Consider the following 16,464-nt stretch of genomic DNA (forward strand, 5'->3'; position numbering starts at 1 on the left):
TGCACTGGCACAGGGGAGAGAAGACTGAGTATTGTTGCAAACATAACCACTGCTTTGCACAGTGGCAAGACAAAGGCAAGATGGACCAATACCTTTTTCTTGGCCTGTAGCAGCTCCTGGTAGGCACTGGATCGTATAAAACGAGGATAAGAATCACTTTTCATCAGTTTGTAAATGTGCTCCTGAAAGTGAAAGAACGAGTTTTTACTCCCGTAGAAGAAGACATATGCAAAATGGGAGGTGGTCATATATATTTTAGTTGTGGAATATATACCACCTAGCATAGGTTGAATAGGAAGTCTTATGGGATAGCAGGTTGCAGTTCTGAAGCTAAGGCTGAATTGCTAATTGCTCTTTACTTTTAAAGCAGAAATGCCACTTATTTTTCATGTATAAAGAGCACAACACACCTTTCTTTAATTTATAGTCCCCATTTCCACTATGGAATTATTTTTCTAAGAATTTGCAGCTGAGACCTAGCTTAGGGACCAGCTTCAAACCTCCCTCACATTAGTCAGTTTAACTAAGTGACTAAAGCAGGACCTGTGGATCCTTCTTCATCAGATTTTCTGAATTAGTTTCTGGAGATGCTTTCCTACTTCATAGGCTGGGAAAAAGTCCTAGGTTTCTAATTCAGCACCACAAATAAGTGTTTAAGTTAGGGAGGATATCCCCTGGCTACTCTCGAAAACATCCTTTGACAGATGTTTAGCCTGCTATCTAGCTGACAATATAAAAGGAAAATACATATGAAATTAAAAAACATTTCCAGTCTAATCTAATTTCCAAGATATCTATTCTTCAGAGGCATATGAAAATCTGGAAACCCTTATGCAGAAAACAAATGACACAGGCAGTTTATAGAGGTGGGGTTTTTTTCCAGAATTCTCATTACTGTAAAATGCGAAAAACTAAGAATCTATGATGTAGGACACATTATAGTTCTAGTTCTAGCTATAATGTTAGGAAAGAGATTTGTAGAAAAAGCAATTGGAGTAGGAAATACTCTCAAAAATATTATTTTAAAATCCAATGTATTGTCTTAGCTATTTTTGTTTTAGTTTTTAATCAAAATCTACTTTTTACTATAAGGAACTTGTAGTACAGCAGTTAGAAAACAGCAAAAAAACTGTAAATTCTGTTTCTCAGCTTGGTATTGCATAAAATCAGTGAATAAAAAAAAAACAACAACAAACCACCTTGCTTGAAAATTATGGCAAGGTAACATTAAAGCTGATTTTTAACTTTTGTTGTGCTAGAAGCTCTAGAAATGATTCTAAGCGCCTTTCATATATTTCTTGTACTAAGTAGAGTAATTCTGATGTATATTCAGAACTCAGACTTGTTCATTTGGGGAGTATTTTTTGCACTCAGTTTCTAAGAACGCAGCCAATGCAGCCAACAGAGATCAGAAAAGACTCTGCTCCTCATTATCAGTAGTGATGGGCATTAAAATGTTATTTCTATGCAAAAAACAACCCTGTAAAAGAAGGAATAAATTAGGCTGTATTGGTATTGTTAATGTACACATTGGTCAGGAATTGAGGCTGGATGTTATTTAGCACAATTGGTCTATTTCTACTTATGTATCACTTTCACTTGACATGGAGTTCCGTGGTGCCATCTTTCAAGTCCAGCAATGGTTTTCAAAACATTTTATCCACAAGTAAATGACCTGCTGGCTGTCAGAATGGCTTATAAGTGGTCTCTTTCCCAACTGGCAGGCTGTAAAGAGCCTGTTGCAGAGGCAGAGCCCTAGTCCTGACAAACCCCTGCCACTTCAGGTGGGGCACTCTGTAAAGCTCCTAAAGCTTCAAGTCAGAACACAGCAGGTACAGTCTCCCCCTTTTCCCAGAGAAATAGAGGCTTCCAGGTTCAAGTTATATGCTGAACTGGACCAAATAAGCAGAGTTCTGACAGGAGGAAAAGTCCCTCTTTCATAAAGACTGAATACTTTCATAAGTATTCAGTAATACTTTCATAAAGACTGATACTCTCTATCTTTCATAAATAAAGGAAAAAAAAAAAAAAGAGATCTGGAAATAAAATGATGTTAAAATTTCATACCTACTTAAAAAAATAAAAAAGTAAACTGGATACTGGCAAGGAATTTAATTGTCCTTTCCTGACTCAACTACAAAGACTTCTTTTTTTAAACCTTTAAGCTTGCTAGATTGTTTACTTGTGTAACTTATGACTTTGCTATACTCTGCATTCCTAAATCTCCAGGGGGTCAAGAGATGCAAGCAAAAACTGTGTGTTTAGCTTAATGTAGAGTACTTCAAAACAGTGGGTATGATATAGTGTCTAATGAAAGCTTTATTGTTGCATCACTGGTTGCTATTCTCATAATGGCAAAATGAAAAGGTGGTAGAATTATTCCTCCTCCTATTTAGGGCAAAGGCACTTTCCCAAAAAGTAGAAAGCCCTGATTCAATTCCCTTCCTCTCCTTTGTAGGACTTGCAGCAGCATCTCCAGACTCCCAAGATGATGACCTAATAATCAAGCTGTAGGAAATTCTGAAGGGATATGATCTCAATCTCTCCTTTTGACACCATTTCACTTTGCATTAATAATTAAATTTTCATCTCTGGGCCACTGATGAAAAAGGGAGGATGGTACTGGTTCTACTACTTTTACTGTCAATCCAATTATTTTCTATTGCTTTTCTCAGAACTCTGAAAAGATGAAATATTAAGTTATAAGTCACATGAAGTGTTGCATTTAATAAAGAAGTACTTGTTTTTTCTTGTGAGAAAAGCCAAGATTTGTATTTTACCACTTTTTTTTTTTTTTTTTTTTTTTTTTTTTTTTTTTTTTAAACTTTTACTTCCAATGTCAAAAATCTAAGTATTTTCATACACCTAGCTCTGGTGAAAAGTATCTTTTGATGTGATACTCAAACTAAATCAGAACCCCAAAAGTGAAATAAGATATTTATAGACAGTTCTTTACTGCTGTAATACTGATTATTGAAGAACAGATCTTTAGGATCTTTGCCCAATGTACTGTAGATAGTAGTTTAATAAGGTATATACAACACCTGTGAAATATGATACTTCTGCACAAGCTGTCACAAAATGTTATTTCTCACATGGGTCATATTCTTTTCATGATGGGAACCTATGACTCCTCTTTTATTGGACATGCATTGAGAGAACAGACATTGAGCCTCTATCAAGGGAAGTTTTTCAGAGACCGATGTTGAGAACTAGAAATCAATCTCTGTGTGTGGGAAGCTTTTATCTTAATGTAACTGAATAAGAAAATTAAGAAAACAGGAATATGAAAATGTAATTTTCACTGCACTGTATGCTTTGCTCTATTTGAAGCCCACTTGAAGACTCTATATCATGCACAAGTTTCATGAAGAGTTTTAATAATTCATAGATCACGTGAAAGAAAGAACGTTACCCATTTCATTGCCAAAATAGCATTTTAGAAAACAGAACATTACCATTTAATTCCCCAATATATCTTATTTTATGTATATAGATTTCACTAGTCAATATTCTATTTCAAAATTCCCTAAGCAGGATTGAAAACTGACCTGAGCGTCTTCAAATGTGTATCTTCCAGGGTCCTTTACATTCTGCGTGGTTTTGTCATAACTTTTTGAATCTAAATTGATAGCGCTGGGTGCACCTGGAGCAAGAAATTCTTGCCAGATTTCTTGGACGCGAGCAGGAACTTCACGGATAGGCCTCTTCTTCAGGTCTTCTACTGCTAACCAGAACCTATGGCACAATATAGCATTTTGACTTCCAATTCAGTATAATCATTAATGAAGAGCTCACACTCTTTGCTCGTAAAAAAAATGAAGTAACTGAAGGCTTAATCTAAACCAAGCTAAAATAAGAAACCCCTGTGATTTTATGTTGGGATTAACATTCTGGTATACTGTTTCAGGCAATCAATCCACCTTAAAAAGCAATTTTTACACACCTCTTCATAAGATGGGTGGAAAATCCTTCATTATTTATGTATGGGTAACTTGCTTCTGGGAAGGTTTCCATTTAACTGGAGTTAAACCGTGAATTCATTTCACCTGAACCACAAGTCTTATATCACTTATAAACCTATTGCTTTTTGACATTCCTTCAAAAGCTAGTAAGGACATATGTTCTTGCTATATACGTGAATCTCTCTGAGTGCTGCTAAATGATAAACTGTGTAACTGTAATTTTGGTACTATTACTCCACAAACCATGTACAAACTGGAAAAGCATTTGTTTTGCCCACTAGAATTTAATTTCTTTTTTCAGAATTGCATTTCTATGCATATTTTTACTAAAATGCGGAATGGAAATAACTATTCTCTCTTCAGTGCTGCTGAACAAAGCAGTATCAGGCAGCCACATACAGTGCAGGCCCATTCATTGTATCTTCACTCAGTCTGGAGCAGGAGCACTAAAAATGTCTTGAGCACTTTGTGATCACAGCTAGTTAGCTATAAGCTTTGATATTCACTTTTCAATTGCTATTATGATTGCTTTATTATTATGTCTTCTGTGGGTATTCAGACTCTCTCACTGCACAAAATAATTCTAAATTCAACTAGTATCCCATGCTTAGACATGGTGCAGACCACTTAGTTTCCCCCACCCCAAGATTTCAATTAAATTTTGACTTTGTTAAATATGCAATATATACCATTGCGACTTTTCATTATTGTTTTGGCACAGCTGATCCTATGAAACAGATAAGTAGAATCTTGAAGTGAGTTAACTGTGAAATAAATCGGATTTTACAAGGCTGACAAATAATTTGGGTGCACCTTTGAAATGTGGTTCCAGTCTGCTTACACTGTGAGATCAAATTGAGCTCTCAGCTTTAGTTAAACAGAGATGGGATAGGGGAGAGAAACACTGGAACTGTGCTCAGACCCCCCAAGAAAGCAAAATGACACCATCCTCAATCCAAATTCTAATATAGTTATTGCAACAACTCTTAAGAGAAGATAGTAAAGCACAGCAAAGAGAACCTTACAGTATTTCTCCTACAAGACATTATTCACTTGACATGATTATACCTTCCAGGAAGCAATTAGTCCTTCACAGTCCTGTTTTGAAACTCCTTTGTGGCACAGAGTGAAGGAGACCATGCTCACCGCTCAATCCATTATGGTCAGCTTCACTCTACTGAGATGACTATTTGAGGTATTTCTACACTCTTAAATTTCCATAGTATCTAAGCACAATATTTCTGTCTATTGATCCCTTAAGATTCTCCAAGAGACAGAGAAGTAACATTGTCCCAGTTTTGCAAATACATTAATAATGTAATAAATTACTGTGGTTTCTCCAAGGTCACAAAGGGAGTCTGTGCTGACAGAAGAACTTCAGTTTCAAAAATTCTGGGTAGCATCACTTATCTCTATGAAATGCAATGTGAATTGAACATAGATCTGCGCAGAGCCCGAGGATGTATTCTGAGAATCTGCTGGCAATGCAGTAAGAATAGAGGCCTCATAACTCAAGTTTAAAAACCACACAGCTCACAAACTCTAATTCAGTTCACTCTGCCAAATTTGGACAACCTACTTTGGTTTCCTTAAGCTGCGTTTGATATTTGCATTTAAAAGTGTATATCCTGCAGTGCTAACCCCTTCAAATGCATCTTCTGGGACTGACTGATTACTCATGTGTATCAAAGTCAGGTAAGGAATAGAAAAATGAAAGGGAAGGATGTTCTTTATAAAAACACATTTTCTATCACCCTGCAGACATCCTGAGGATCTCCCTCAAAGCTGTCACATTCTTGTTTGTTTCATTGTATCACTGCCAATATTTCAGGAAGTCACCAGAAACATGCCTTAGGATGCTATTTTCTTTTGCAAGTAAACTGTTTCCATGAGGTTATACTCAATTCTGGGGAAATAGATGGGAGAAAAATGTAACTTCTTCTGAGGAAACATTCAGCTTCCAACACAGAATAGGCAGGTTGTATAGACACATCCATACAGGCTGTCTTCCTTGATTAATTTTATTTTACTAAATATAGAAACCTCTGTAAAAGTGGGAAGAAAATGTTGATTTCTGCAGTATGTTATGTCTAGTATGCTTACTTTGCAGCCAACACACATTTTAATGTTTTAATCTACTTACTGGTCTTTCAAGAAAAAATGCCTGCCCTGCTCCCACAGAGAGTTAAAGTCAAATCTGCAAAGTTAGGAAATGCCAAAAATAAGGCTGCCACCTCTTGCATATTCAAAAATAACTTTTCTGAATATTCCATGGCAACCAATAACACAGACGAAGTTGAAATGGAGTCTGCAAGACCTCAGTACAGGGCCTCAAATCAAGAGAGCTCCCTGTCCCCTTTTACAGCTCTCTGCCTCATGAGCTGTGACCAGAGCAAGGGAAGACTCCTGTAGCAAAGAGCATGCAGTGTGAAACAGTAAATGTGTGCAAGGGCAGGAGAGGGGAGAGGGGGAACCCAACAGCATTTGCTGGGCAATGATATACACAGACTAAGAGTTACTTCATGGAAGAAAGTAGAGCTCAATCTCTTTGGCCTTGGATGAAACTCATCTCCTGTTAGTGGAGGTTTGATTTTGCCATGGAGATCCTTGCTAGAAGATGCTCAGTACTGTCTGAACAGAGACCTGAGTAGCTGGGTATAAACCTTGCTGCTGTCTTTGTTCCCAGCTGGGTCACACACCAGACGTATAGCTGAGTGAGAGTGTATAAGCTTATAATAGTCATACATCCAGCCACATGACAGGGTAAGACACATGTTGCAAGACATCTGGGGATTATGTCCTCCAGCTGGATTACTTTCAAAGTGAGGATGGCCTTGCCAGATAAATAGCACAGCTGCAACACAGCTTCCGTCCCATTAACTGACCTAAATGTCAGATGCAGCCATCAGCAGATCCCAGATCAAGTTAATCAGTTAAATTTAGCACATAGGAACACAGAGTGAGAGAAAGGCTGCAGCGATTCTCCGCAAAATGTGTGAGGTTTAGGCAGAGTGTGGAGACGCTGAAGGAGGAATTACGTGGGCTTTGCACCCAGTGATGTGACACAACAGGTCGGAGGACAGACCTTTCAGCATTTTCAGCAAAAGTAAACAAAAACCTTAACAAACTCCGTGGAGAAAATCAGCTAACGTTTGTTTTTTTCTAGGAACAGGAAAGACTACTGTCTGATTCCTAGAGTTCACCTTCTTGCCATGTACAACTTCAAGCTTCAGGAGAGAGTAGTGCTGAAGGTCTTCAAGAAAATGACTGAGAATCATTAAATCTTGCAACTATTTTTTTCTGCAGAAATGGCAATTCAAAACTCAATCAGCTTAAGTGTGAATGAGAAATAAAGCACAGGCAATTACGGCCTTTATGATTAAATTTTGGTCAAGTTATTAGCACCCAGAACCAGGCCTCATAATGAACTGTGTGAGGGATAAATGTTACCAGTGCCCATAGTGTGTGGGAAAGTGTCATTACCAGTTCAGACTTGCAGGACAGACAACAAGGACAGCTAATCAATCTTCATATTTTATAACATGCAGAACTCCTCCACCATCAGTGAAGACTGAAATGTCTTGCATTTAAAGTCATCAGGAGTGGTGATCAGTAATAAAGAGCAAAAAAGTGAAACAGGCTGGATTAAAAAGAAAACTTAATCTCTTGCACCATTCTCCTCCTTCTCTAGTAAAAACACTGTTATGGTGTTATTAAAAGAAAAACCAGAACCACTGAGGTTAAAGGTAAAATTACGCTCTATGACCAAAACAGTTTGTAGGCAACACTGTAAATTTTTAGTAGTGTATATGTGGGCTTTCATTTATTTTTTCTACAAGACATAATTTGAAGCCTCTATCTCCACTACATAACATTTCTATAACAATTTAAATGGATAAATCCAAAATAAACACCTTATAAAAATCTCGGTTTACAGGGCGATGGTCAGAGAAAATTTATTGAGAGAAAACATCTAAATCTAGCTAACTCAGACCCTCTTTTCTATTCTCTTTCTGGGCAACGAGAACTCAAAGCCCCTTTTCCCTATTTACTCACACATTATGGAAGCTAATAAATGAGGATCAAAGGAAGGGCCAAGGAGTCCAGCAGCTTTTCCTTCTGCGCATCATGGCAGATGTCCTGTCACCACTCTCCCTTCACTAACCTAGGAGGCTTTTGCAGTCTTAGCACTGCCTTGGAGATCACACCTACTGCAATACTGCACCATGAGTTGGACAGGTTTTCAGACTGTCAGGAGGCCTGAAACCATTTAGATATTTACAGGCTGTAATTCCTACAAAACAACCACTTGGGAGCAAACATACAGTCAGCATACGAATATTAACATTCCAAAGAATTCTGCAGCACTACAGACAAAGAAAGTAATGTGGAAAGGAATGGCAAGTTTCTACAGAGATGAAAGAAATTAGGTCTCCAGGTGCCACACTGCAGTAAGATTCATGTTGCTATCTCACACCCTCTTTGAAAAGTCCTTTTTCAGTCCCTGGACATTCTTGTGACCAAGCTCAGTAGTACTGGGTTGTGCTCAAACTTAAGTCTTGTGAATTTTAAACAATGGTCACCATTTTTGTAATAGGCAGTGGGAATTTGATAAATCTATTATCCAAATCATATGTTACTTTAGCTATTTGTTCTGTGTAGTGAGCAGCATGCAAAGCAATCCTTCCAAAAAATCTGCATGGTAACAAGAGATTACAAATCATAGCCTCTGTTAGGTGAATGCAGAATCCAGCCTGGGTGTTAGCAAACTGCAGGCACACTGTAATGAAGCTACTGCACTGACAGAACTGCGTAGACAGTTTTATTCCTTTGCTATGCTTTACAACAGACCTTTAGAGAGTGAAATACTTTTAATCCCAATTTACAGGCAAAGAAAAAAAGCACAGAAATACAGAGTAAGAAGGTGAAACCTGACTGCATTCCTAATCATTGCACAGCTCTTCGTTTTAACTCACAGCTCAAGTTTCTTCATCCCTGTTCTGTTTCTTAAAACAGGATCTATATCCACTAAGAATGAGATTCTCAACCAGCTTAGACACTTTCAGTCCAAGTTAATGAAACAGAAATGGTGGACTTTTAGCTGCATAACATAATCATACTTGAATAGAAACGGTGTATTTGGTAGACTCATCATTTCACATTTTTGGTATTTCTTTCACCAAAGACTGGTAGAAGACTTCTAATCAACTAATACTGAATCTCTGTAGTGTCTGCAGTCCCCTGCTGTGCTTGGTAGCCTGAAACCAAGGTCCTGGCTGTCTGTCCCACTGTATGTTTGATGGTGCTTGCTGTAAATTTTATCATGATTAGATCTGTAAAAGGACAAGAGCCAGGTACTGACTTGAATTCAGTTTGTTGCAGTGGGAAGATGTGGATGGAAATAAAGATTTTCTCAGGGTGGCTGTCAAATCCCCCCAAAACCCTCCAAAAACCCCAAATTGCCACAATGGGGTTAATAAGTGAGCAAAGAAATTGGTGGTCTTTTAAATTTAAGGTTTATTCAGCAGTAATGCTTGAAACCATCAAGCTTTTAATCTCTTTTACTGAGATCTATTACATTTTGACTTCCATACATAATAAGCCTTACAAATTCGTGCTTTTTAACCTGACTTTACTGTGTGAGCCTAACAGTGGATTGATTTCCCTACAGTTTGAGAATTCATAAACATAATTATGAGCTTGTAACACAGTTTTTCTTCAGTTAATCCCCCCAGGAAGCATCTCAGTGCAAGTTTGATACCCTGCCTGATCCTTCACAGGGACAGCCTTTAAGCTAATATTTACCATTGCTCGGATATTTTTTAATGCCAATACAGGAATCTAGAGAGAGAGAGAGACAGAAGAGTAGATGGCATATCAAGAAATCATCTCTGAATAAATTTCTCTAGGGAATTTTTCTGGATCAGTCACTTGCAGTTTGCCCGTGGTTAGTGTTGTAAATAGGATTAGAAGAAAGAGTGAGGGATTATGTGGGTAACAGTCTAGTTGGCAGAGAGACAAACTGATCACAGAAAACTATAGAAACTGCAGCACACACTGGGCTGCATAGGCTCACGTTTGAACAGCTGCTCTGCATAAGGAATTACCAGGATGCTCCTTAAAAAAAATATTGCCTTTCCTTTTCTTGGCATTATTCTGAATTTTAAAATTTCATTTTACCACTTGGATCTTTTAATTAAAAAAAAATCTGTACCTCTCACTAATGAAGTTATCCACATACACATACAAGTCAGGCCATATTTCCATGGAGATAATGGCAAACAAATCAGTTGGAAAATATCACAAGGTCTAGTGTATCTAATATACATCTGTGATGCAAAATTCAGTGTTTGAATATGAACATGGTCTGCAACTTAGAGAAGTCCATCTCCAATTATTCTGCTGACAAACTTGAATTAACAAGGACGTCTATGCAATTACTCAGCATTTATGAATCGACAACACAAAAAGCTACATGCCTCTTGTAAGATACTACATAAATGTAACTCTAGTATGAATGGTTATGCTGCACCACTACAGAATTAGAACTGTCATAGAAAAAAAAAAAAAAGTAGTTTAGGATTTTTCTATGTTCTAGAATATGTGGAAATAGGATCTTATACTTCTTACACTATTGGTAAATGGGAAGTGATACACATTACATCTGACAAAAAGGTGGAATAAAGAGAAAATTATGTTGCACATGATTTTGTACTATGTACAGTTTGACTCATCTATAGAAAGGCTGTTATTAATCCCTCTGAAATAATTCTTACCAAAATATGACTTCTTTAGAACAGTAACAACAAAACATGCCATTAGACAATGGAGGGACTATCATTTTTTAAAATCAAATAATTGTTCTCACTCACTTAAAAGTAATTCTGTATATATATATATTTTAAAAATTATTTGAGCTTCATACACTAGCAGCACCTTTCCATTTTGTGATTAGTGAGGAATCTGAGAGCTAGCTGTCACACCACTTTTGTGTCAGATCCACGAGTTCAAGAATCTTGGTGGAGATTTTAAAAAGACTAATGATCCCCAGAAGCTGACCAATAGTGAAAGTCTGTGAATTTTACTTTTAAATCCCTTTTTTATTTTTTAACCAATTATCTTGTTTCATTTTAATGTTCTCATAATATTTGACTTAAGAAAAGATACTGAACAGACTTTGAATTGGACAATGCTTAAACCTGTTCAATAAAATGAGCTGAGAGAAAAGCTCTTACAGTTTGACCAAAAGCCAGACATGAATGGGAAAATATGCTTCATGTGAGTCTCTGCTAACTATATCAATCTTTCCCTCAGCCTGAATATGGCAGTAGGCAGCAATCTGCAAGAATGGATTCTAAAAGATAAGACACAGGAAAAATTTTGAAAGGGCCAAAAAATAAAAGGTATCAGTCAACTCCCTTCCCCACAATGTATCATATAAGTTATTAAAAAATAAAGTCCCTCTCATTTACCTTAAATTTTCTGAACTGAATTCTGACTCCAGGAACTTGAGAAACTGCTCTCTTCCCACAGGGTCTTTCAAAGCTTCATCCATGCCAAACCCCCATCGTTTCACCCGCTGCTGTCCTGGCTCTTTGCTACAGAAGAAAAACGAACAGAACCCATGATCAGTATTCTAATACTCTGTGTTCATAATTTAGACTAAGTCCTAAAGTTCAACCACAGATTTATCACCCTCCAGATTGCTCGTATCTGTGCAATGTTCAGAGATGAGCAACCAGGCTGTTAGTACTCACACAAGTTGAAGGTAATATGCATATATTTACACAGAAGAATAAGGACTTCCAACTAGGAAGTGTGATAGGATTTTAAAAAGTGTCTTTTTTCCCCACACTAGAACCCTGGAAACTGGTTATTATAACTTTTTATACAGATTTATTAATCCATAGCTCTTCTCAGCTTATGAAAGACCAAGAAATACTTCATTGACTTTCTGCCTCAGTATTTTCCTGCAGTACCCCTGTCTGAAATCTTCACATTTCAAGAAAAGCCTGTTACACACTCTAGCCCAAAAGAAGAAATAAAACTATATACCTTGCCTCCAGTTCCCAGAAGGTGGTGTCATCTGATATCCAAGGGTTTGAGGGATCAGGGGGCACAAGAAAAGGATCATATTCCAAATACTGCTCTGTATAAGCTAATAGACTAGGAAAACAAAAGTATCAAACATTATCATGTCAGCAGGTGAGGAAACCTGATCATGTTACCCCAGTTACCTTGCATCAGCTGAACCATGGTAACTGGGTTTGCACACACTCACTAGTCAGCTACAAGCTCAGGCTAAAATAGGTTTGCTCAAGCCTTTTAAAAGCGGATCCCTGAAGAAGGAGGAGTGGCTCAAATCATATCAAGAGCAGACATAAAATAAACTACAGACTTGCCTAATACTTCCAGATAGCCCCTTTTAGGGGTCCTTTAGACACTAGTAAATTAAGTCAAGCAACCTCTTCCATGCACATTCACTTTCGTAAAGAAACATACTTTATACCCCTACGGTTTTAATTATCAGTTTTCAAAATCTGTTCTAAAACACTGCATGCTATTCAGGTCATATTTATTTGCCCTGCAGCGGCTAGGACTCCTTTTTTCCTCTTTTAAATACAGTTAATATTTTTATTATTTCCTAACCAAATGGCACTACTCCCAGGTTTATTGCTTTCCAAACAACCCCATTTTTTTTCCAAATTTCTTTGATATTCAAGAATTGGTCTGACTCAGTTGAACACACTAAAAACTTTGCTTGTATTCTGGTATTTACATCTCCCACACCCTTAATTCCTGATTTCCTTTCCTTTTGCCTCATAATTATTGTAAAATTATTGACAAGTGAGGACAAATATTCTTTCTTTTCATTCCTATTTATATTTAGTCTGTACTCCATTTTTATTGTTTACCAAATCCAAATTCTTAACCTGTTCTCTTTATATATTTATTTGGATGTGTATATATACATACACATATATAAGGAGACACACATGTACAAATGCATGAGAAGATGAAGAACTGTTTGTATTTGGCTTAATTTCCTTTACTAAGTCTCATGCAGCTCCATTTTCTGTAATAACATCTCTGTATTTGATGTGTAGTATAGACCATTCCTTTTCTCTACATCTTCCTACCTAAGCTATAGTTAGTCTTTCCAAAGGGCTTTTTGTTTTAATTGCTTTCTAGATCCTTCCTGACAAATTCTGGTCTTGTTTGGAGAATTCCTACTGTGTTAGATCTTGCGATCCAAAGTAAGCTCAGACTCACTTTGTTCAAGCACTGAGCTCCTCATCCAGCTCTGCCGAGTAGTTCCCTTGCTTTATCAGTGATTGCCCCTTTGAAATATCAAAAGAGTAACCCCAGACCTATTTCCATTTAGCCTCCCTAACAATGCAAGGTGTAACTTGTGGCCATTTGGTCAGAGGCTCTGTCAGTGACTCTTGGTATCATGGATTATCTAGGCCATCTTTTATCAATAAAAGAACTTCATACCTCCCACTTAAAATAAACTCCCATCAGTTATTTCCATGACACCTGAGCTCCCTTGTCTCTCTTTCTTTGAAGCCATTTTATACTGAAATTTTTCCAGTAGTATTCAGTCTAATTGAAAAACCAGAAGATGTGACAATATACTTACCTCTCTGCAACTTTTGACATTTTTAATCTATGTCTGTCTAATTGCATTTGCCAGTGCTTAATCTGCAAGAGAGGAAGGCAAAGAGTTTTATGAGTAATTTATTGCTTGACTCTATTTCCTTAACTTTTTTATTAGGTCTGTAATTTAACCTTAATTTATCCTAGGGCACAGAAGAGAAATATATCTGAGTTAAGGCAACATTTCACCAGTGTAGCTCTAAAATAAATGGAATTTTCCATCAAAGAGAAAAGACCAGAGTCAAAAAAAGGACCCAATGGAACATTCCTTAAAAGTTCATCAGTAGAAATCTACTTAGTCTTTCGTTAGATTTTTGAAGAGAACTACTAATTCTTCAGACATTTACCTTCTTCCAAGCGTAACACCTCAGGAAAGATTAATGAAGCATTAACAGTAGATAAATGTGTGAACCCATACATGCATACACAGACATGTAAGTATACCCTCAAATCTTGAATCAGTGTTGAAAGGAACAGCAAGCTGCCCACTGCTAAAAGGGCTTAACAGAGTTAACCATGCAAAGAACCCACTAACTGGCATGCTGCTAATTTCTTTTAATTGTTTAATGCAAGATACAAAAAAATGCCAGGTTTTGCCTCGTTAGTTTTAATAGCATTTATATAGCTAAATCCATATATCCTGAAACAAGGAAAAGAATGTTTGCTAGATCTGTTCTGAACAACTTCTCAGTTATGATAATTTTTGGTTTAATACCTACTTTCCTGAAAAGTTCATTTAAAAGTACATGTTTGTAGTTATTTTTCAAACCTCTTGGTGTAGTTCATCTTCTGTGGGTGGTTTAGTCTCTGGTACTGGTGTGTGGGTAGGGCTGTGACTTCGAATGTCGTTTTGTAAGCCATAGACAGACTACACAAAAAATACAGAACAATGATAGTTGCTTTCAATCCATGCTTTCTACATGTACCCATAGTAACTGTGATGTTTTGGTACAGTATGCTCAAGAAGTTAGTCAAGATCACCTTTTACTATAGACTGAAAATAAGCCATGCACTCAGATAAAATTGTGCTTCTATACCATGGTGTAAAATGAAGACTCTCAACACCCCATCATTTCATAATGCCATAAAACACAGCATCTACTTTTACTATGTCTCTATATTAACAGCAACGTAAATATGAGGGATATGACACAGAAAGGCAGCTATTACAGTAAGTGGAGATGACCAGTAGGAAAAGGAGAAACAGTATCCTAAAAGGTAGACCATCACAATGGATTATTTGGATTACTCCCAAATTTGCAATTACTACTTGGCAAATTACGCTAATCCGGACCTTTCACTACTATAAATAAACTAAGCTAAAACTGTCTCTAAATCCACTTTCCTTTTTAAAACATATTTTTCCATGCATTGACATGACAATATACCTCAAAGGAAGTATTTTAAAGTTGGAGTCAATCTACATTAGTATGATAAAAAGGTTTTAAAATAAAGTGTTGTTTCAATTCATCTATACATCCCTAGAGAATTTAGTCTGTTCATATCTGGATCCTAATTTAGATTAAGCTGATTTCCTCCACAACTTGTGGTCATCTATTTGGGGCATAATTGTAAACAAGAAACACCCTTTTCATTAAGACCAGAACAAGAACTGCTGTTACAGTTTACACTGCATTTTTAATTAGTTTTTCCTTAATTACTGACAGAAATATTTTAACATGCCTTATTCAATCTACTAAACAACATGAATAAAGCATGTAAAAATAAATTTTATTTTCATATTCTCTGGGTATTTCTCTAACGCCTTTTTTATGTATAACATTTACTCAGTATTAGCAAATTTGTTAACACTAATTAATTTAAGAGCTTATTAAATAATAACATGTTCATGGATTTGTTCTTTGCAGCTGTAAGAAAAAAAATGTTTTAAGAAACTATGGAACTTCATGCTATAAATTACCTCCACCTCCAGATTTTGCCATAATATCAGTACTTACCTTTCTTGTTTTATGTGGATTTCTCATTCTTGAAGATTTTTTAATATCCACTTCAGTAGTGTTTACACATCCAGGCTATTAAAAGAAAAAGAAAGAAAAGCACGAGGATAAAATCTGCAAAGGAATTCCGTACTATTTTCATTGAGATACTCCTCTTCAGTTTGTAAGGTAGAAAGCCTAAACAACCAGAACCTTACAATAGGTTGATGTCCTTCTGCAATAGTCCCTAAAACCTAAAGAACATATAGTCTAAGGAAGCACCCCAAGTACCATTCTGTCTGGCTTATTGTAAGGCAGAATCTTTTGCTATTCAGCCTTGTTTATTGGACCCTATGATGGTTTTTAGGACTAGTTATACTGTATATCTTTATGCTGAAATTGCTGAAAGCAATGTATAGAGGAGCAGAACATATCCAAATACATATTATAAGATTCACTTGCAGCACAGAGGTACTAATTCAAATTAAATTGCTATTGGCAGCATTTGGGAATTTTGGAGTGAGATACTGAAGACCACATACTTAGTGCTCATAAATAGTGAATATTAAATAAATTTACAAGATAACAGAAAGAAATCACAGGTTTCTGCTTTAGTTTTGCCAAGAAAGGAATTGCTAGAATGTGCATTCTAGCTATTCCTCTAAGAAGCATGGTTGAACTAATGAGACAAAATAGACTTGCGCAATACCTACCTCACCTGTGAACACCAGGCTCCCTTCAGGAGCATCTGGGTTTGGGCCACTTTTAAATATTATTTAAAAAAAAAAAAGAAAAAAAAAAGATGAAAAAATGTGGTGAAACAGGAAGGGAAGGGAAAGGGAAAGGGAAAGGGAAAGGGAAAGGGGAAGGGGAAGGGGAAGGGGAAGGGGAAGGGGAACTGT

General features: G+C 36.7%; 1 protein-coding gene across 14 annotated transcripts in view; it reads right to left on the minus strand.

Moving 5' to 3' along the window:
* The window catches only part of RGS7 (regulator of G protein signaling 7), a 258,562-nt gene that overhangs the window by 28,860 nt on the left and 213,238 nt on the right, over positions 1–16,464 (minus strand). For all 14 annotated transcript variants that reach the window (XR_003397989.1, XR_003397987.1, XR_003397988.1 and 11 more), the window contains exons 9-15: positions 15,584–15,658; positions 14,395–14,493; positions 13,609–13,670; positions 12,021–12,131; positions 11,438–11,563; positions 3,552–3,738; positions 93–182 (exon numbers count right to left, since the gene is read on the minus strand). Coding sequence is in view for 9 of the 14 variants with exons in the window: in XM_026844729.1 (XP_026700530.1) it covers positions 93–182; positions 3,552–3,738; positions 11,438–11,563; positions 12,021–12,131; positions 13,609–13,670; positions 14,395–14,493; positions 15,584–15,658 (750 nt within the window). In the remaining 5 variants the exon portion in view is untranslated. The remainder of the gene's footprint in view (positions 1–92; positions 183–3,551; positions 3,739–11,437; positions 11,564–12,020; positions 12,132–13,608; positions 13,671–14,394; positions 14,494–15,583; positions 15,659–16,464) is intronic.

Source organism: Athene cunicularia (assembly GCF_003259725.1).
Source record: "Athene cunicularia isolate RWA chromosome 3 unlocalized genomic scaffold, athCun1 chr3_part1, whole genome shotgun sequence".
Classification (NCBI taxonomy): domain Eukaryota; kingdom Metazoa; phylum Chordata; class Aves; order Strigiformes; family Strigidae; genus Athene; species Athene cunicularia.